We start from the raw sequence: 23,522 nt of genomic DNA, 5'->3' as shown, positions 1-23,522 counted from the left end.
GGTGAAAGTTTGAGAAAATATGAATGATCTTTCTCGGAAACTAGGTTCCTAGATTGATCACTCCCACTGATCAAGTCAATTCTTAATTCCACAATTCTAGTGTTGTGAGATGGATAATAAAATATGTAACCCTTAAACCTTATAGCTTTTCAAATGAAATATGCTCATTTATTGTTTAGGGCCCAGATCTTTTCTTTGACAATTGTACTCTAACTATATATGGGTATTTATAAAATGTGTACATGTCATCAAGTCGGTTTTCAACCTTATCACAACTCAAAATATGTTTGAGAAACAACTTTGGTTAGAACACGATTCGATATGTACACCCCATTGTTGAGTATCAATAGACAAAGATTTAGGAAAGATTGGAGTTTGCTATGTAGGCTCCACCCCATGTCCAAAAAATGCTTAGTTTCTTAAATCTGTTACACACTATAATTTGGGTGTACCAAGCATATGTATCGGGCAATGAACCCATGCTTTTAAAGAAACTTTACAAATAGACTGGGAGTTTATCCATACTCACGAATTTTAATGTAGTATTCTCCATTTTATATTTGATCTCACTATCTTAATATGCAAAATGCATCATTTCTCTACTTAAGATTTAAATGTCTTTGAAACATATAAATCTATACTTTTGTAGAAAAATTATTTATGTGAGTAATCGTTAAAAAGGAGATGCAAAATTTGAGTCCATGTCTTCAAAATTAATTGACTTGTATGATTTCTAATATGATAGAATTCTAGTATGCACCGATTTTGACTTGTTGGAATACATATTCTTAATGAAATTCACACAAGTTCTAAATAAAGTTAGTAAAATCAAGTGTAATGAATATCCCCACCATTTACTAACATTTATTCTATTTGTGGAGATATGTTCCATAATCTTTGGTGCTATAATGTAGAAGAATTCTTATTAATAACACATTTCTTATTGTCAGATTGAACTTGCATATCTTTATGAGTGACATCATTTGTAGTAAAGACCTCTAAATGTGTCTAAATCAAGTTTCAATAGAATCTTGGAACATAAAGATCTTTGCCAATTTTAAAACAAAGCCACTACTATATTGTTTGTTCCTTAAACTTCTAAATGTGAGAACTTATCTTGTCTGTGGATAAGATTTGCTCACAGTTACTGACTTTCTTAGGTTTATTTGTAAACCTTGCAAGAAATTATGAATGTGGAATAACAATCTAAAATAATCCACTATGTGTTAATAATCACATTAACTATATTAGAATGAATTCATACACAATAAATTAAAATTTATTGGTGATAATAAAGTGTGATTTATTTTTCTTAATTATACAGTAAAAACTGTATATGCTAGATGAAGTTATCAGAATAAATTTTGAAAATTTCTACTGTTATGGAAGAAATTTTCTACTAGTATGGAAGAAATTTATGAATAGTGATGTAATAAAATTACATATATAGTTTTGAGGTTTAAATGAATCATATTTTTACCAATGAATAAACATGCTTAAATATGAAATCTTATTAAACAAAAATTGCCTGTTGGCTAGATTTTTAATTTAATAAGATTAGATTTAGATGTAGATTATGATAGATTTACACAATTTATGAAAAACTTAAAGTTTAATATTTCTATCTTAATGAAAGGTATGGAACACTTAATTATTTATAAATGTTTCAAAATTTTATACTTTATGATAAAATTATTAAATTAAATCTACATAATTTCCTGTGGGATAAATTAAGAGAATTTAATTTAACATATTAATCATGTGAATATAATAAAATCCTTGTAGGGTAAGATTATTATGTTCACATAATTCATGTCCATTATGTGATCTTAATCCACTTAATATATATATTTTTATATAATTAAGGATGCTGTGGCTACTCCCTAATTATTTAAAATTATGTGGTTCACTAGACACATAATCATTCATGCCTGAAGAACCTAATATTGAAGTTGAAGAACCTAATATTGAAGTTGAAGAACCTAATATTGAAGTTGAAGAACCCCCACCAAAGCAGAAAAATACTAGGGGTAGAACCAAAAGACTAGATATAACGAGGCTGGCAAGCGAGGGCAAAAAATTAGAAATTGAGTACAACAACCTCGGACAACAATGGGGAAAAGCAGCAACTGATTTAGTTTCCCGGATTGGGGTGTGGGTTCGAATTAACATACCACTTGTGAATAAAAAGTGGCCACAAATTGATAAGGAGCTGAAGAACAGATTATGGAATGATGTTAAGGTAATACTAATACTACTATTCTTGTTTTTTTTACTATTGATTATGATTTGTATCTATAACTATAATTTCCAAATTTTGCAGGGTAAGTTCGAGCTGGAAGAGGAGGCAAAGAGACGAACAATTCAAAAAGCTGGGGAGAGATGGCGGGATTGGAAAAACACCTTAACAAAAGGTATTTACAAGGTTAAAGATGTGGCTCCACAACTTCTTGAGAAGCCACCGAGATTGTACGAAGACATAATCGATGAGACCGAGTGGACAGAGTTTGTGGCTTCAAGATTAACTAAAGAATGGGGGGTGACGAGAAAGAAGGCCCAAGCTAGCAGGGCAAAAAATATTTACCCCCACCGCTCTGGACGAGGTGGTGCGAGGATGGTGGAGTTACAGATGGAGAAAGAGTTAGGCCACCAATTGGTCAAAATTGATAGAGCCGATTTATGGAAGAGACTTCGCACAAACAGTAAAGGCGAGTTGGAAGGCCCAGCTGTGGAAGTTGCCCAACGCATTGTAAGTTTAAAGTCTAATTGCATTTATATTTTTATGTTTCATAATTTAATTCTAACTCTATTTATTTATTATGTTTGTAGGATGACTTGCGAAAGCAACTCGAAGAGGGAACAATAAGTGTGGAAGGGAAGAATGACATCTTGACCATGGCCCTTGGGACAGATGAACATGGTGGTCGAGTCCGGGGCTTGGGTTATGGTGTCACTCAAACCCAATTTTTCCACACTCCACGCCCTACAAAGAGGAAGAATAAAGATGAGGATAATGAAGCATTGTCAGATATGGATAAGCGACTCCGTGAGACAGAGGAGAGTAATAGACAGCTTAAAGAACAAATGGCTGAACTCCTGCGTATAGTTCGTTCCCAGCATAGTGGTGTTGCGGGTACATCACATGCGTCTGGTTCGGGTGTTGGAGGAGAATCAAACAAACTAGCCCGTGATGATGACATTGTTTCTGCTCCTGAAGCACAACCACAAAGTCCTGTCCATGTCTCTGCTCCACGACAACCGAGTACACTGCATGCTGAGAAGGTAACCGCTCCACCAGCTCCACCGCCACATACCGATGGCATTTCAGAAAAGGTAATCTCAATATTACTTTTTAATTTGTATTGTCAATTTACAAATTGTATTGATTCCTTTTTTTTTTTTAATTTTGAAATACAGAAATATCCATGTTGGCTGCATGTTCGGTTGGAGCCTAGTGGATTGTCATTGAAAGTTGCGAAGGGATTCATGGTGAAGGAGCAATATTTGAAGAATGGCAAGTTCTCAGTCCAGGGTTCTGATTTCCTCTACAAGGATTATCGTCGGGTTTTCATCGATGAAGTCTATGTAGAAAATGCCCGTCTTCCATGTCCCGTCGTTCAAAATGGATACACCACTGTAGGTCATGCTGTAGGACTTTATGTAGCATGGCTAAAGGACTACATTACGCCAGTTGGAGTAGAGTTGGTATGTTTTAATTAATTCCCTTAACTTAATATGTTTATTGATTAGTTAAAAACTCTAACTTAATTGTTTTGTCTTCCATATAGACGCAACGCCCCAATAACCAAATGCAGAAGAAGCAACCTGTGAGTGGAAAAGGACAAGTATCTGAAGAATTACTTGGTCCTCGAACACAGCCTCAAAAAATACCAGAGAGGCCAAGTAAAAAGGGTCGCTACGTTGCACCAAAAAGGACTTCAATAATCAACAACTTTTTTAAGTTACTCAACATGTGGCCAAAAACAACAACAATCCACTTTGAGGCCAGCAAGGATTTATTTGGGGTTGAAAACGACTCGATATGGCTTCCAACAATTGACATCAAGGAATTGTGCCAAATGGGATTTTTAGGAGCCCAACCTATTGCAATCTGGTGCAAGTATGATATCCAATTCTTATTAAACTTGAAAATTTGTTTTGAGAGCTTGTTATTAATTGTGTGTTTTTAACAGGTTTTTGAAGGAACGGTTGCTAGATGTTAATGGATTAAGCAGACTATATGCATTTTTAAATCCTGGGGCCATTGCCTCTGATGCTGGGGATTATAATGCCCGTTCTCGAGCACTGCGCAAACGTATTCTTGAAATTGATAATCCGGCTAAATGGATTATTGCCCCCTACAACAATTAGTAAGTAAATTTAAAATTTATAGTTTCATAATTTATAACTCTACATAATTTATGGTTAATCTAACATGTTTGTTTGTGTAGTAATATGTATCATTGGATGGTTGTACTTATCCAACCAAGTACACATACAGTAGCGTACTTGGATTCCAACAATGGATATGTACCAGAAGATTTAAAATACATTGTTAACACGTAAGTTCTATACATGCCTAAAATCTTAAGCAATCTGCTAACTTTATCCTTTTCTTTTGTTGTTGATTAGGACATAGTAACTGCATGTAGACATAGTAAATTTATCAACCAAGTGTTAAGAACCAATGCATAATATATGTGAAGATTGAATATGAAAAGTTTTGGAAAGAGAGACTAAGAATGTTTGATTTCTTTTGTGGCTGTTTAATTATATATCGATTCCTCTAGTTATGAATGTGAGACTCATACAATACTCTATTTCTAAATTTGTAAGTAAAGACACATTAAATACCACCAAATTTGTTTTTTTTTTCTTTCTTTTCCTTATATACATATTAAATACAATTATAGGTGTTCTGAATAAGTGTGTGATATTTTATATGCTAATTTCACTTTTTGTGTAGGTCGCTCAACATAGTTAATAAAAGCTTAACTAACCGCAATGATCGTCCCATTGAGTGGATAACTCCGATATGTCCACAACAACCAGACGGGAAGCAATGTGGATATTATGTCATGAAATTTATTGAGAGTTTCATGAACGAAGAAGATCCAATACGCCGAGTGAGAGAAATGGTAAAATTTATCTTCTCGTAGTCATTATATATTACACAATAATACGTAAACATAGTAATTATAGTCTATTTAAGCTTCTCTTTCACTAATTTCGTGGTAGTTAGCTAGGACTTAGTATAATGTATAAGGTCTTTTACTAATTAATATGTAATTTCTTTCATTTTTTTTTTGCAGGGTAAGAGCGATCCGTACTCAAATGACGAGATGAATATTTTGCGTGATCAGTGGATTGAATATGTTCGAGCACAAGCAGTGCGACAAGGGCTTTTACAATGATCAGTTTCTATTTTTGTTTATACTTTATCCTAACTAATTAGTGACAATATACAGTAAAAATTAATTAATGTAGGGAAAATTTTACTATGTAAAACAGGATCTGTTTAACTTTCACTAATGACAATATATAAACTTTATCCTAATTATTTTTTTCTTTGTTTTTTTTACAATCCAATGACTAGCAAAACCCGTCGTTGAAAAATACGAAATTTATAATAGATTGAAAACATTATATGCCACGGTTTAAATCTGTGCTTAAAACATTATATGCCACGGTTAAAAACAGTGGCCTATAGTATAGGCTATGATTTAAAACTGTGGCTTATACTAAAGGCCACGGTTTTTACCTGTGCCTACAACATTATAGACCACGGTTTTAAACTGTGGCCTATACTATAGGCCACGGTTTTAACCGTGGCCTATAAAAACCGTGGCCTATAGTATAGGCCACAGTTTAAAACCGTCGCCTATAGTGTTTACTATAGGCGACGGTTTTAAACCGTGGCCCATACTATTTTCCCGACAGTTTTCAACCGTCGTTAATTTTACCCAGTTTTCGCGACGCTCGTATAGGCGACGGTTTTATAAACTGTCGGGAATTCTTTGGCCGACAGTGTAAAACCGACGGGAATTCGGGATTTTTTAGTAGTGTCAAGTGCATAAGGTAAAGTGTTTTTCAACTTGAATTTTACCATAGTGTAATCATCGCTAATTTTATTAAAAATTTATTTGACAAAGCACTGAACCAACTTTTCTTTATAATAAAGTGGTGATGACATGCACCTTTGCTAGGTTCACCCAATGCCTCAATATCTCTTTTTGCACCGTTAATGACCTTGTGCACATTGCACACTACAAAAAACATGTACCTTTATTGATAATTTTTTAGTCACAACATAATTTTTTTGTGACTAAATATGATTTTTATTCAAATCAAAAAATTACTTATGATTAAAATATAGTATTTAGATACAAGTTGTCACTAATTTAGTTTTAGTCACAACAAGCATTGTGACTAAAAATACATTTAGTCACAACAAATTATAATTTTTGTGACTAATACTTTTAGCCACAGACCTTTTAGTCACAACATAAGAATAATGATTTATAATTATCCACAATTTTCTTACTTTTAGTCACAAGTGTTGTTGTGACTAAAAGTAAGATTTTTTTGAAGTGCTATTCATTGAGGTTTTAAGGAAATATATATACTCCCCAATTCTTATATAGGGCAACACTACCCTTAGGTCAATGTAGGTAGAATTCTTACAGTAATTGTTATCAAAATACTTATTTTCCAAACTGAGTTCTATTAAAGACTTTAGAAGTCTAACTCTTAAATTGGTAGCTCACTAAGTACTTCACATAATTGTACGATGCGGCAATTAATACTTATCTCATTTGTTCACATATTGATTTATTTTTATCAATTAAACCTAACACTAGTAAAATTATTAGTATTAAGATAGGTTACTCTCAATTGTAAACCACTTTATAGAGTTTTAGTCCCATCCCTTTAAAAGTATTTTCCATTAGATCTCTAGCTGGTGGCTTCGTAAATGGATCCGTCAAGTTTTCACTTGATCTCACATAGGATACTGAGATGACTCCTCTTTGAATAAAATCGCTTGCATATCTATTTCTTAAGCTAATGTGTCTAGACTTCCCATTGTACACTCCCTACTTTCTAGCCAAATTTGCTTGGCTATCATTAGTATCGATATTGTAGATGCATCCTCTTTGATTATTAGAATCTCAAACAAAAGAGCTATTTACCATTCGACCTCTTGGCAGCTAGAGTTATGAAGTCAGCTTTTGTCGTGGAATGAGAAATACAAGTGTGTTTTCTAAGAAACCACCCCTCCACTAAGGGTAAATACCTAGCTCGTTGTAGACAAATCACTACTACAAAAAGTACTTTCAAAAGTAATTTTTTTAATCACTAAAAAAATTATTTAAAAAAATTATTGCCATAGCTAAAAGGAAAAAATATCTTGAAACCTCTTCAGATGCAATCATTTCCAAATAATCGCTTCTAAAGGGTTGCGAACTTCTAAATGGTCTTTAGCCCATAAGAAAATCCTAATGAACCCTTATGAAACCCTAACAAAAATCTAGCCGCCTCAGCCACAAAATAAAAAATCCTTAAAATAAAGAAACACCTTATCTCTCACTTTCTCTTTCTCTCTTTGTTTGGCTCACAACCCACCACGTCGACTGCCATGAAAGGTATATTTTTTGCTTCTTTTCCTCTCCCTCTCTTTTTGCGTGTCTCTTGGCTGAGCCACCACCGACCCTAGCACTGGTATGGTGCCTCAAACATGAAGAACCCACCACCACTGACTAAAAATTCTCTCTCTCTCTCTCTCTCTCTCTCTCTCTATATATATATATATATATATATATATATATCATTGATGACACCCAACCCCAACAACAACCGTAGGTTCCATCTCTTCTCTTTTTTTCCTGCCATATTTTTTATTTTGTATTTTCTCTTACCATTTTATTTTTGTTGTTTGCAGGTAGTTCTCGCAACTAACTCAGATTTGTGGTGCATTTTTTAAGAATAAGTGTTATTTTGAAATGTTACATTTATATCTATGATTTCTTGGTTAAAATCTGATTTTCTCTCACTTTATTCATCATTTTTTACCGAACTGCCATTAAAATAAAAAATATATAAAAACACCTACGGAGGCGGTTATTTGTTAATAACCACCTCTAAAGAGTCCCTTCAGGGGCAATTATTCGCTTAGAGAAGTCTAGGTGTTGTATGAGTATTTCGCTGCCTGAAAAGGTGAGCCCTTGATAGTTAGTATTAGAGCCAAGTTCATCTCAATGGGAGGTGAACCTGTTTAACATATCCTAAAGGGGATGTAGGCATGTGGAAGGATCGAGATGTTTTGAATGTTAGAACAAGATGTCGTTAAGTTAGTTAGTCTCCTAAAGTGGATCAGTAGACCGAGATGGAGTTGAGATTGTGTTGCTTTTCTTCATGGGAATATTGGACATCATAAAGAGGAGACAATGATTGTTGCTTTGAATTAAGTTGAGGGATGCTAGAAAGATAACTATCACGTGCAATAATAGAGAGGCGCAATAAAATATTTGACACTTGCTGGCGCAGTACAAGGTTTGATTGGGCAGTCCATACTCTATGCTTGGTATACTAGGTTGAGTTTCCCTAAGTGACATCATAAGCCGCAAGAGGCGCTTCTATTGAAAAGGAAAATTGTTGGCATGTGTGTGGAAGTATTGCAGGGGCCGTCAGATATTTGTTAGCCACAATAGTGGTCGAGAGTTGATGACTGAGATGGTTCGAATTGGGATAGACATGGAATGCTTCAGTTCCTACGTGTGTCAAGAGGAGTACACATGGAGACCAAGGGGACAGATACCGCGATCTCTACAGGATGATCGTACTTAGAGGCATTTACATGTGACTTTTGTTTAACGCTAACACTACTACAAAATTGACTTTTTCCGTCGGTCAACATGTCAGTCAACACTAAAAACTGGCACAAAAACACTACTACAAAATTTACTATTCACGTCTGTTTTTAAGTGACACTTAAAGAATTTACGTCGGTTTTCTAAACCGACGTATATACCGTAGTCGCAAATAGTTTTTATTAGCGTCATTTTCAAAACGATGCAAAAAACAATTTTCGACATTTATAAACCGACGCTAAATAATTACTTTTCTATTTTATTTTCAGCGTCGGTTAAAAAATGACGCTAAATGTTTCATGGCATTTTAAAACTGTCACAAAAAACTTATTCCGTCGGTTTAAAAATGTCATATCTATTACAAAAATACTTTTTTTTTTACTTATTGCGTCACTTATAAAATGAAGCACAAATATAAGTAAGGGAAAATTGCAAATTTTTCATGTAATTTTCCCCATCTGTATTATCAAATTTTAGAATAACTCTATATAATATAGTAAATACATAATACAAAAAAATTAAAATAACATTTCGAAAACTTATATAAAATTAGTAATCGATTCTATTAACTAATCACACAATACCAAAATTGTTAATAAAATCGATTCTAAAACTTAAATTCCATGTATATAGTAAACTAAATATAAACTAATAATATATGCAAAAGATAACAATAATCATAAAACTTGTTACTCATGTATTATAACAAAAGTGTAGTAACCTTAAGTACTTAATCTATAATCAAAGGCTTCACAAATTCGGCCCACTCATCCCGTACGGCATTGATCTCCTCGTTAATATAGGGAGCATCTAGTGGGTTTCTCATGCAGCTCTTATTTTGTAATCGCTTAGTCCAAAATCACCTGAAATCAAAGCAATACCAATCAATTATAATTTCTGTCGCGTAGTCTAGTGGGTTTCTCATGCAGCTCTTATTTTTGTTTATTCATTTAATTAGTAAACTCTTTATGTAATATAATATATATATATATGTACTATTTGCAAGCAACACAAAAAGAATCACAATTACAATCATCACACATAATGCACATAAATCTTCAGAATATGGTTCACATCAATTAACAACAATGGTGCAAATGTTTAGCTATACATAAGTGTATGGGGAAATAAATAAGAAGAAACTAGACTGCTCATTACACTTCATCATCACTAGTAGCCTAAGGTGATCTAGTTTTGCCTTTAGAAGCAGGTCTTGGCTTTCTACAGGTTTTGACACTTCCTCATTCCTTCTATGTTGGATGTCCATCCATGACAAAAATAGGAATAACAATAATGTCATAAAATGAATAACAGTATGGTTCTTTGAGAATCATAACAAGAATGTCATAAAATGAATAACAGTATGTCAAAAATAGCTAGTTCTTATGGTTGAATCCACCAAGGAATTTTCAAGTTATACATCGTAATTAAAAAAACAAACAATTCATATAATAAATGAGAGAATGAAAGGCCTAGGCTTTCAGACTAATTATTCATTCACTAATTGAGTAGAAAAAGAGTGATAAAAAGTTGTCCTCCCTATCCAATTGTCTAACCCAATAACAAAATCAACAACAACAACAAAAAAAAAAAAAACGCATCATAAAACTACTAATTGGGGTCAATAATTCACAGAATAAAAAAGAAAGTGAGAAAAATACAATGAAAGTTAAGTTTTTGAAACAAATCCATGTCAAATTTAGCAGAGAAGAACAAACCCAGTTATGTTCTTGATTCATATATACATATATATAAATACAGAGAAATTGAAGAAAAAGATGAGTACCCTTTTACACGAAAATTGCTTTATTCTTTGCACATACACATATACGATCACACCTTCAATATATTGCAGAAGCTAATTTATAACTATTGAAAATGAAGGTGCAAGTGGTAAGTTGGTAACTGATAACTTTTTTTTTTTTTGAATAAACTTAGTAACTGATATTAAAAGAAAAGATAGGACTCGAAAGATGGTGGTTTACATTGTGTATTTCAATTATTTATTAGACTAGACTAATCTTTTCAAGTGATTTGAGAAAACTATAATATAATTTGTTTGGTTTTTTTTTTCCAAGCACAGTTAATGAAACAAACGAATTTGACAAAATATGCGCCAATTACTATGCATAAACGAAAATGTGTGAGTCAAGACTGAAAGCTGAAAGAGGCAGTAATATATATTACACCAGTCAAAAACTGTATTAATTTAGAAAGTAAAAACTTTCAAAAGAGATTAATAGTGCACGAAAAGCAAACAAATTAGAAACTCAATCAATAAATATTCACCACCCAATACGCAATTCTTAAATTCTTTTGACTAATTTTTGGGTCATAAAGCTACATCAAGCTGAATGAATATTGACTTTCTTTCCCTAAATTTTCCCAGTAACCAAACAGGATTTACAGAATTTGAGATCTGGGGAAGAAATGCTAGCACAGAAATACATACCTTCTTTGTGTACAAATGCCTCGCAGACTACAATAAGAACCCCAGATGTCAAAAACAAAAGCAGAAACTCGGCAAGGTCACTCAGTTTCCTTCTACCAAAGAAGACCCAAAAGAATTCATTACCCAAAACTTACTCCCAAAAACTAATGAACTTTGTAAAGATGAGATTTTTATGAAAAAATAAATACTACCCAAGTTCAAGATCCTAAAATAAATACTAATGAGCAAATCCCAGTTTTAGCGCTAACCTGATTTCCATGTCGGCAGGCGGTACAACATCGTATTTAAACGGAGGTGATGATTTTCTCATCGCCGATGATGATCTCTGGTTCTGGCTTTGCTTCAAAATCATTCTCTGGACTAAAAATTTTCACAAAATCGTTCTCTGTTCGGATCAAACTTTGCTTCAAATCTCACCATTAACAACAACAAAAAAAGTAATTAAGAACATACAGAAAAGATTTTCTGGGAGGACGAGTTGAGTAATCATCATCCATTTTGAAATCGGGCACACAATGATTCATTCTCGTATAAACTCTTAATAATTTTCCCAAGATAACCACTCAAAATCCTTGCTCTACAACAGCAAAAATTTGCACTCTAATTAATTATCAATAAAAAATAAAAAAGAACAATCGTAATATATATAAAAAATGAAATATAATTACCGAACGAACAAAAAGCAGTGAGGGTATTGTTATGGCAGTAGTGGACGCAAAGAACCACATAAAGTCTGTACCGGTAGGTGAGGTTTCGAAGAGGACGGAGGAGCCGCCTCTTTAGCCAGAGAAAATTCGAAGGGATGAATTGGGTGAGGTTGAGGTAGTGAACAGTAGGCACCTGATTAGGTTTTAGGGATTTTTTTATTTTTTGGCGTCGGTTGCTAACTATTTTGCCTCGTTTTTAAAAGCTCACTTAACACAATACTCGAGTGTTAATAACCGACGAAAAATAAAAAGTAATTTTTAAAATTTTTGCTTTATTCCCGTCAGTTTACTTTTTACTGACATTTAATAAACGACGCAAATAACATATTATTAGTGTCATTTTTAAAGTGACGAGTCAATTATTTGAGTACTATTTACGTCGGTCAACGCTATGAATAGTAGCGTTGACCGACGTAAATAGTGTAATTTGTAGTAGTGAAAGTTTGGTTCTAAATTTTACGTTAGTTGCTATTTGACGCTACTTTGCGTCGGTTGAAAATAGACATTTTTAGATATTGCGTTGGTTGGAAACTGACGCAAAGTAGCATCAAATAAAAATTGACGCAAATAAAACTTGAAAAAAATATGTAATATACTAATTAATGGGCCGACCCATTACACATACCTAACCTTAGCTAGTATACCATATATCATAAAACCATAACTAAAATAGTCGCCCCCTTTAGCTCTCTCTCTCTCTCTCTCTCTCTCACTACAAGCTCTCTGTATCTCTCACTACAAGCTCTCTCCTCTCACATGGAGCTGTACACATTAGTGCAGGAGTAACACGATGCCGCATGACCATGACATCCTCCACCGTCTAACGCAGACCGAGCCATAATTGTTGCGTTCTTTTCCAACGACGAAGGATGAGTAAGCATCTCCTCCCTCCATCGATCTCTCTCTTATTCTCTCTGGTTTTTTTCTTCAGATGCACCATGGTTATGAGTTTTGTTGCACGCTCTTGATGGCTATAGAGTTTCAGAGATCTATAAATTTTTTTACTTTTATTTTAATTGTTGGCAAATCTGATTTTTGTGTATATGTATATTGGTTTATGTAATTAAAATTTTGTGTATATATATTGGTTTCACATATCTCATTTTTGTGTTAATGGATATATATTAGTTTGCAGATCTAATTTTTATTCAATTTTATAGTTTATGTACTTTAATTCGTATTTGGTATTTCGAATAGAAATCTGGGCTCGAGTGCCCAAATTTATATTTTTATTTTTGTTTTTGTAATTGAAAGTCAGTTATGAACCGACGTATATGGTGTAATTTATTTATATTGTGTCGGTTCAAAATTGACGGTACTATTTAATGTCGTTAGTGTGACAGCCAGTAGTCCCGTGATCCGTAAGGGGAAATACCAGGTAAGCTGTACAGTCCCACACCGCCTGGGGAAGGTCAAGTGGGATGATTCTGAGACTGTGTAGGTATGGGACTGCACAGTTGAAGAGAGCTTAAATGGATTGATTGGTACTACCTATATCAACAAGGTGCATCTTGTTTTTCGGTAGCCCATCTCGAAAGAACTCCACAGTTAAGCGTGCTTGGCCTGGAGCAATTTCAAAAAATGGGTGACCTCCTGGGAAGTTTTCCCAGGATGCGTGTGAGTGAGGACAAAGCACGCTGAAAACACTCGTGTTGGTCTGTAGGGTCAGTCATCAGTCCATGATGCAGCCAGAGTGACATACTCGTGTATAAGAGTCATTATTTCCGTGGGTGTAAGGACCCAATGGAGGCTTGAAGCGGGGATGTTACAGTCAGTTACGAACCAACATAATATAGTAACTATTTACATCTCTTGTATATATGTCGATTACACGAACTGATACAATTATTATATATGTCATTTGAAAAATGACGCTAATAAGCCTTTTTGTAGTAGTGTAATGGGAAGTGCTGAGACAGTCGAGTGATATGTGTTGGCTTGTAAAAGTTCCAGTGGGCGTAAGTCACAAAAATGCATCGATAGAGATACAGAGTTGTAGAATAAATGCGTAAAAAAAAACCAGCAGGGCTAAGAAGAATGAGTTCAAGTGTTAAGATGGCGCTAGAGTTTGAGTGGAGGCCAAAAGGCTGTGCTAGTGAGGCTTAATAGTCATGTGAGCTTGTGAAGGTTAAGAGGGGTGCTAGAGTTTGCATGAAGTCTAGAGGCTTTCATCATTGGAACTTAGTACATCGAGGGAGTCCGAAAGGGCGTGATGCTAGTGCAAATTAGTTGGATGGTTGAGTGGACAATTCATGCATATAGAAATCGATAAGGGTGCTATATGAGATAGGTCACTCGAGAGTCACATCCTGTGGGATGCACTTTTAGATGGCATGGTGTGCATGAAGAACTGGGCAGTCAGGCATTCACGTGTGGGCATGTTGTTGAGGATGCCAATAGATGAAGTGGGGGAGAGACCCTCACGGTTCACTCAATAGAGTTGGTATTCATTACAAGCATTGAGATAAGTATCATGGAGATGGATTGTTGTTCAGGATGTAAAGTCAAGAAGAGTCGAGACACAGGAAGTGCCAATTATCTAGGGTGAAAGTCAGTAGGACTTAGGTACTAAGATAACACCATGGCAATGTTGGCCCAAGGTGAAAGTCAACAGGATTAAGGTACTAAGTCAACATAGAAATGTCAAGGGGCGAAGAGTCAGAATGACTAAGGCATTAGTACAACATCTTCATTAAAGTAACATTTGGAATGGAAGAACCGTATGCGAGTATGCGGTTAGATTACAAGCTATAACTTGAGAGGTATTCCTCTAAGAGAGAACTTCTTCCCAAGTTGAAGTGGGGGAGCCTCCTAATTCATATATTTGAATAATCAGGGTACTTGTTCAGTTTTGGTGTGTCAATGTAGAAGGAAACAGTACAACAGATGGGTTATTTAGTGTGAAGACTTACATGATTGCTGCAAGTTGCATATAGATAATATGCATGGGCGTAGAATGAGATCAAGACTGAGCTAGTTTTCTGCATGTTATAGGTGTGCTTTGTGTTTATGGGAACACTTGTGTTGTATGAGACATTATAAGTTGAATGGTTTAGAGAGCATATGCTGAGGGGAGATAGCGAATTGAGATGACTTCAAGTCTTAAGAGTAAGACTTCATGTTATCAAGTTTGTTAAAATTTAGTGAGTCATCAGAGGATAAAGGGTTGATTTTAAGAAATAGATTTGTGACTCAGTGTCGGAGAGCCAACACGAGCAGAAGCCAGAGGACAAATTCGTAGTTTTGGGTGATTGATAGATCATTACCCAGACAAAAGAAGCTCAGAGGAGCACTTATGCATTGGGTCAGAGGGGCCTTTTGTATGAAGTTGTGGGTGTGTGGTAGGGCCAAAGGCCAATATTGAGTACTTCGCGAAGAGATTGTATGTAAGAGTGCACTTGGTGCTGCATTGGGTGCAGTTGGCTTGCGAGCCTCGTCCATGAGGGATGCATTACATTTGATCCTGCGATAAGGGTGCCTTGGTCAATTGCTATCAGTTTCATGGTGCACCATGGAGTTGGCGTGTGATGTTTCTAGAGGGACTTATCCAAAGAAACTTGGCTTCAGTGGAAGCATGTTCTGTAGGTGTCGTTGGGTACGGTTGGTTTACGAACCTTGTAACGCCCTGACTCTCAGGAACGCCACGTGTGTGCTTTTACAATCTTATTATCAATAACCTACTAGCTTAGGAAAAGTGTGGTTTAAATAAAGTTTGATAATTTAAAATATACATATAATTTTTTTTCTTTAAAAATACTACTAAAGTATGGGGATCCCTTGTTTATAAAATTTCCTTAGAACAAATTTCAAAGCCATTATTACCAAAATAAAGTTACATTTCCAAACACAAAGAAAAGAAGTCGATCCTGCTTCCCGGAAGCCAAGACACCACGGCTGATATGTACATTACTGGGAGACCTCTGACTCATGGCCAAACGCAGCACCTAATCTCCTTACCTGCACCATGAAGCACTCGTGAGTCACAATGACTCAGCAAGAAAAGCTACTAATTAGAAATTATGGAAAGTGCAAGCAGATTTCATAATAATATAATATACATACCAGTAGGTCTTACATATGTTAATCTACATATACAAAAATAACCTAACGCTTATGCAAGCACACTTAATACATAATAAAGAATATTTATAGCTATTCATAATCAACCATCTCAGTGATTCATAAAGTACCCTAATCACACATCATTATAAACACTCACTTTCAGTACTTCATAAATCACTTTAATTCATATATTACAGTAACCACATAATCTTAGTGCTTCATAAAGCACTCAAACACATAATCTTAGTGCTTCATAAAGCACTCAATTCTTACATCCCTACAATAGGTATTTTTACCCCCCGTCAGTTACAGAGACTAATTTCATAAGTAATATAACGTTCATTCAATCATACCATAACACAATATATTTAGTTACAACTCATCACATAATAACACGCTGGATCGTTCCACAACTTCATAACCACATAATTTAGGTACTTCATAAAGTACCCCTACCACTCGTTAACCACGAGCTATATATGTCACTATCGTTGTCCGATACAACAAACGATAAGTAAGAAACCTATCCGCGGTTTCAGGAGTAATTACTCATAACGGTAATAACTGTTTCTTTTACTCGATCATAATCGAGCCACAACGATAATAATCGTTTCATAATACTTCCCTCGATCATAATCGAGTCAAACGATAATAATCGTTTCATAATATTTCCCTCGATCATAATCGATTCAAATGATAATAATCGTTTCATAATATTTCCCTCGATCATAATCGAGTCAAACGATAATACATATCGAGATCTTGATCATAATCAAGACTGTAACAATCATAACGTTAACCATATACGGTGCTTAATACTTTTCTTACCTCAAGTCCAAAGTCAAGTATGTGGGCCGAACTGAGTAGAATGATGCTCGACAATTTCGAGTCCCCAAATACTTCAAGGTTGACTTGTGGAGCAAAAACAACTAGAATTGGATAAGTTTTGCTGCAGAAATCTTCAACCTTGGCTGGTTTTCTTGGTGGTTCGAAAGGAAGAAGAAGGAAGGGTCACTTGGCCACTACTCTAAGTTTTCTCCAATCATAGCAATTCATTTCAGCAATCAGAACTTAATAAACCTAAGCTAAGTTTATCTATAGCACTACAAGACAAAAGAAAGATAACATAACCAAAATATTAAATTACTTTTCTACCCTCACTCACAAATTCAACTTGTAAAATCTTAAGGGTAATTTGGTAATTTAACTAATCCACCAAACCGACAACCTAAAGTTCTATCCTAGTCCGATATAATTCCCATTCTTATCCATAATTTATTTTAGTGACATATCCAACCATTCTGCCAAGTTCCCACGATCGCCGAACCCAAAGATATTTTATTTAAAAAAAAAAATAGTATCCACGATACCCACATATTCTAATATAATCTCCGTAATTAATAAATTACGCTTTATTTAATCATTTAATAAATTCACACCAATTACCTTAAGTGAGATCATAATCTTACTTCATACCAAAATAATTACATATTTAATAAAATATGTCTAATTAAATAATATATTAATTTTCGGGATATTACAATAATATATTAATTTCCGGAATATTACAAACCTCACCCCAAGGGGTGCACCATACTTAATCCTTATTAAAAGGTGTATGCATTCGACAATTGGCGAGTGATCACTATCAGAGGATGTGTTAGCTTCAGAGTCAGTGTTGTAAGGGATACTTGGTTGACTAGAGAGGCATTGTGATGGACTCAGAGGAATTCATGTTGGATGAAGTATTCAAGTACGAAGGTACTACTCCATGGGTGATTCTAAATAGCGACGGAGGCATAGGTTCTTTGATCAGTCCAAGAGTGGGCGAGGAATATTGTCACCAAAAGGGTCATTCTATAGAGATAGAGGGACAAGTGTAGACTTAGGATTCAGATGAAGCTAGGGGTAAGCTTAGGAATTAAGATTAGGAAGACTTTCATGCGATCCGTCGATGAGGGCATCGACATGTTGAAGTGGAGGAGAATGTAACGTGCGAGCCAAGATGGCACACTACAAGCTAGGTGATGCCCAAAAGGTGGCCAAGTGGTGGGGCATGTTGGTGTACATGCTGATGCTTAATTTGTACGGTAATAACATTTTTGTAAATATCTTTAATATTATCTAGATCGGGATGGGACCTGGTATTTGCCATTTATTTAGGTCTATAAATACAATGGTACAATCAAATTTGAGAAACTCTATGATTTAGTATATGGTGATGACCATATGTCTACAAAGCAAAAATTATATATGTTCTTGGTAAAATGCTAAAAGCTTAGATTACTCTTTAAGGGGGGAGTATGTGGTGTTAGCTCTTTACCACCCCTGGCACCTTGGTGCTAAGTGAGCTACTACTAGTCAGTGACACTAGTAGGTGGGCATATGCGGACCACGAGGGGACTTATATATGTCTCCATGAGTTATGGACACTATCAGGCTAACCTGGTAGTGCGTCTAAAAATGCTGCTAGAGGTTATAGCAGGTATGTTTCTATTGACTTACTGATATGTCGCTTGCATGGGGCGTGGCCTAAACCTCTAAGAGATGTTATTGTGCGCCTTAGCCACGAGTCTTAACATGAGATGACATGGGAAGTCATTCGTGGGCTATTTTACCTATATGCATGGGACTGATGCACCATACTGGAAAGAGATAGAGATTTAATGTATGCTACTAGTTTGGTAGCTTGTCTCGAGGGCCTGCCAACATGCGTGGAGGCATAGTGCCTTGAGGATTGGACCATGGATGTATGTGATTCCTTGAGCGATGAGGAAGATAGTTCGAACAATATCGAATGGGGCATGATTGGAAGGTTGATACGTTAACTTGGTGTTGGCATCTTGTCACACATGCTACCTTGGTCATGAGTGATTAGGTGAGCGACGGTGTTGAGATTTACCTTATCATAGTGTGAACCTATAGACAGTATGAGTATCTTGGCTAGAGAGCCTTGATGCATGGATGCACTCATGGAAGCTTGCGAGCATGACTCGGTGGGAGTTGTTCGAGAGAAAGAAGTGTGCACGAGGCACACAGTCACGCAAAAAATAAGTCAATTATTACTCGAATAGTTAGAAGGTTGACCTTAGCTTAGAGAAGTCAAGGTGCTGCACGAGTGTTTTGCTACCTAAAAAGGTGAGCCCGTGACACTAGGCTCAGCACCCAGGTTGACAATCAACCTGACGCCCTTGTTTCGATCATTCAAATGTCAAATCTAATTCGACCATTCAATAAGTAATGGTCAAAAATGGGATAGGACACTTTGTCCCCAAGTTCAAGAACCTTAGAAGTATCAAAACGACAACTCAGAAGCTCGGAAATGAAGTGCCCAGCGCACAGGTTGACAAATGGCCTGGTGCACTAGGTTCTACTTATTTGATTCTAATTCTGTTTCGACCGCCCGTCTAGTTTTTTACAATAACTAAGATCCATGAAGTTAGATAAGTCAAATTTACAACTTCGCTTCTCTCATTTTCAACATGGGAAACTCACTCAAAAATAAAGAGTTTTTGAGTCTCTCATTTTCGCAGAACAACAACATCTCTGAGAATTGGTGACCAGCTTTGCCAAATCACAAAAACAAACTAAATGATGTTAGAATATCACTTAGGCATCATAAAGTACACCCATTGGATGTTTTTTTTACTTACCCAACATCCAAGTTGACGTCATATATCAACCTAGGCGCTGGAATGTCAACTTGGGCGCTAAATGTCAACCTGAGCGTTGGGTTGTGAGTTGCCTTCAATAAAACAGCCATAACTCACTCAATATTAACCTAACGCGATTCAACTTGCGTATTGAAGCTATTTCAATGTTCTATTAAGTCATCTCTCACACTTATATCGCAATTCTGAAGTTATTGACCCACTACAAAAAATCTTACTAAAAGTGAAAAAATTGTGACTAATTATAAATCTATTAAGTCATAACTCACTCAATATTAACCTGATTGACGCGATTCAACTTGTGACTAAAAGTGAAAAAATTGTGACTAATTATAAATTATTATTCCTATGTTGTGACTAAAATATCTGTGGCTAAAGGTATTAGTCACAAAAATTACAATTTATTGTGACTAAATGTATTTTTAGTCACAATACTTGTTGTGACTAAAACTAAATTAGTGACAACTTGTAATTAAATACTATGTTTTAGTCACAAGTAACATTTTGTTATGACTAAAAGTCGCATTTAGTTACAAAAAAATTATGTTGTGACTAAAAAATTGTCACTAAAAATAGCAGATTTTTGTAGTGATGACCTCAAATTTTACCCAAGGGAGTTATAGAAATAAGCTATAGGTTAACCGCAGCGGGTCCCGCTGGGTTTCAAAAAAGACTATCAGCCTCAAAAGTTAATTTTCACTGTTAGATCATCATCTACGATTAAAAAAGTCTTGTTTTTTTTCCTATTTAGTGGATCTCCTTCACCTATAAAAAGAGAGCTTTTTTAGTACCTACAAGGTGAGAACATCTCTCTCTAGTTTCTCTCTCTAGAAACCAGAGCTTAAATTTATCTGTAATTACCATCACTGAGAAATAAAAGCTCGAAGTAGACGTAGCTTCATTACCAGTGCGATATGGGGAATGAACTACTATAACTTTTGTGTGTCTCTCTAAATTAAATTATTTAAACTTATTATTCATCTCACTAATTTAGCGAGCTGGTATTTGTCACTTTTCAGCGTCAACAAATACGATCATAAAAGTAATTGAGTATAATTATCTAAAACCATGGCCCAAAAACACAATAAAGTATAATGATATACCAAATTTAAGGGTTTAAGACTATATATATATATATAAAGATATATAGCATAATTAATACCACACGTATACAGTAACGCTGTGCTTTCTTTTGATATAATATATAATCTTTATGGAGGAATTAATTAATTAATTAGTTAATTTGTGCATAATTAGATAGCATGTTCACCCTATTAAACTTTATTTCATTTCCAATTAGTTATTGCAACTGGCAGAAAGATACGATTGCCACATATATATGACATACATAATATGCATGTAACAATATAGTTATGTCCAAATTATATTGTCATTATTATATATCAATAAATATTTATAAGATTTAGGGTTTAGAAAAAAGATAAAAAAATAATAGGGCTCATATACCCGTACAAGTCCATTAATATGAACCACACAAATTTAACTCTTTCGAGCGGTGTAGCAATTGTATTTTTTCTTTTTCCAAATTGTATGGCATATAGTTCAGTGTACTAATTGAATTGCTATAATTTTGCGGTTTAAATCGCACTATTTGAAATATATTACTTTTTGAGCTTCTAAATTTTCTAATAAATTGCTAAAAATTAAATGGCTTTGTTGAAACTTTGGTTGTTTTGTTTTGCTTTGCAAAGAACTTCAATGTTTTATCATGTAGGAACTTAATTTAATTTATTTGCTTTTATACTTTCTTTAATTTGTATTCAAATTTTAGTTGTATTGCTGAATTCGAAACTGAAAACTTTAATTTTGTCTTCATCAAATTTGAAACTTTTGCTGTAATTAATTAATATTTTTAAGGTTTAATGTTTTTAGTTTCTGTGATGAATGTTTCAACTTGAATGTTATTAAATTATTTGTATAAACCGCTCACACAAATACCCTAATAAACAAAGCTGGAGATGGCAATATATATCAATTAAATTGAGTAATTTATCAGATCTGTATATATGTATGACGTATTTACATGATGAAAATACAAGAATATATATACAGCAAAATCAATTTGAACCCCAAAAGACCAAAGAGGTAGTAGGATTAATTGTGAGGTGTTGCTTTATTTCAACGCAGATAATCAGAAACTGTAATAATAAAGTCAAGTGCGAATAAAGAAACTAAAGGCATATATATATATGGGCCTCTCTCTTATTCCATTTCGATATATATCTATAGATATATAGGGATTACAGGTTGGCAGATATACGCGCTATGATAGCTTTGCTCATATAATGATACAATTGCAGAACAAAATAAAAAGTTTTTTTTTAAAAAAAAATTAAAAAAAAAAAATAGCAAAGCTACACCTACACCAGTGCAATGCACAATTATATACATAATAATATAATGTATGGTAGCTATTATTACCCGCAAAAACATGATCACCACTTAATAAGCTAGCTATTTATTAATGATCATAGCTATAATAAATTAATTAAGGTACTAGTACCTATAAATCTCTCATTAATTTTTTTTATTTTTTAAATATATATGTAAATTATTATATGATGATCTAAATTCTAAATTGAACGTCCTATGTATATATATAGGTCACCTATAGCTAATTGAGTTGCGAAGAAGGAAAGCGATTTAACAGCAAGCCTGATCAGCTGTTATCAGAGAGAAAGAGAGAGAAAAGGTCCAACGGTTTCACAGAGCTGTAAATCAGATATACATATGTATAGCTAAACTAGCTATACATAAATATAGATAGCTATATACTATTAACTAGGGTTTAGTGTGGGGTTGGGTTGGGGTACTTCATTTATTTTTAAAAGAAATATATATTATTATATAGGAAAAAAAATTGTATAGAAGGTGGAATGGTGGCTGTAGCTGTGAACTGTATTATGTTGGTTCTGGTGCAGGCAAGTGCAGAGTTAGATGGGCTATGTTGCCGCCCTCCACTACGGCCACACCTTACACAGTACACAGTTTCCACTTGAAAATAAATCAAAAAATAAAATACAAAAGGGAATTATTTGGGTATTCTCACCTCCATTTTTAAAAGCTTAATTACCCTTTTAACATTTTGTTAATTGTGTTCCCTCTTTGCCTTGCACATATGGTCCCACTGTCCACCTATATATACCTATAAATATAGTTTTTATTTTCCACTTTTGGTGTTTTGTATATAGCAATTAATAATGTCTACCTCTCTCTCTATGTATATATATTTATAGATATACATGCACAAATACAGTTTGTATAAGCATATGTATACAAAAATTGTTTGTTTTGTGTATTTTTATACATAGTTGATAACAGCTTGCAATTATATATCATCATCACCAATATTCATGCATGCTACTAAATATATATTGGTAGTACTTGATGCAGACACATCACTACTATATATTTGTATCCTTTTTGTGGTTATAATTCAAATACATAAATGAGTGAATCAATTGATGAGGTTTATTTAATTTATCATATAGATATACAAAGAATTTTTATGTTGAGTTTGTGTTTGTTGCATATTGACTGTGTGTATCATATACAATTAATAGTACTTAGGTTAGGTATATTATACATAACAATTTATGATATATTATTCTTCATGAATACGTAGTGCAGGGCTTGGGTCATTTTTCACTGTTAATGTTTTAAAGTAATCAATTAACTGCTTTTAGAATACACCATACTAAAATAAGTGTATTAATGCAAACTGTTTCGGCTTGTAAAAGAA

The 23,522-nt window shown here is 34.3% G+C and overlaps 1 protein-coding gene across 1 annotated transcript; it reads left to right on the top strand.

Annotated features, from left to right (window-relative positions):
* The first annotated feature begins 1,927 nt into the window (after nucleotides 1-1,927).
* Nucleotides 1,928-5,562, top strand: LOC133032413 (uncharacterized). The gene is made up of 8 exons (XM_061106361.1): nucleotides 1,928-2,242; nucleotides 2,324-2,749; nucleotides 2,830-3,333; nucleotides 3,418-3,705; nucleotides 3,789-4,120; nucleotides 4,194-4,562; nucleotides 4,967-5,138; nucleotides 5,313-5,562. The coding sequence occupies exons 1-6, from the start codon at nucleotides 1,928-1,930 to the stop codon at nucleotides 4,369-4,371; spliced, it is 2,043 nt and encodes a 680-aa protein (XP_060962344.1). The 3' UTR covers nucleotides 4,372-4,562; nucleotides 4,967-5,138; nucleotides 5,313-5,562.
* Nucleotides 5,563-23,522: the final 17,960 nt, after the last annotated feature.

Source organism: Cannabis sativa, chromosome 1 (genome assembly GCF_029168945.1).
Source record: "Cannabis sativa cultivar Pink pepper isolate KNU-18-1 chromosome 1, ASM2916894v1, whole genome shotgun sequence".
Taxonomy (NCBI): Eukaryota; Viridiplantae; Streptophyta; class Magnoliopsida; order Rosales; family Cannabaceae; genus Cannabis; species Cannabis sativa.
Note: the sequence above shows the minus strand (reverse complement) of the source record. Positions and strands in the feature narration are given on the sequence as shown.

Coding starts and splice junctions, on each gene's coding strand:
- LOC133032413 (XM_061106361.1), top strand. CDS start 1,928: ATGCCTGAAGAACCTAATATTGAAGTTGAAGAACCTAATATTGAAGTT. Junction 2,243..2,323: donor GATTATGGAATGATGTTAAG/GTAATACTAATA, acceptor CAAATTTTGCAG/GGTAAGTTCGAGCTGGAAGA. Junction 3,706..3,788: donor CGCCAGTTGGAGTAGAGTTG/GTATGTTTTAAT, acceptor TCTTCCATATAG/ACGCAACGCCCCAATAACCA.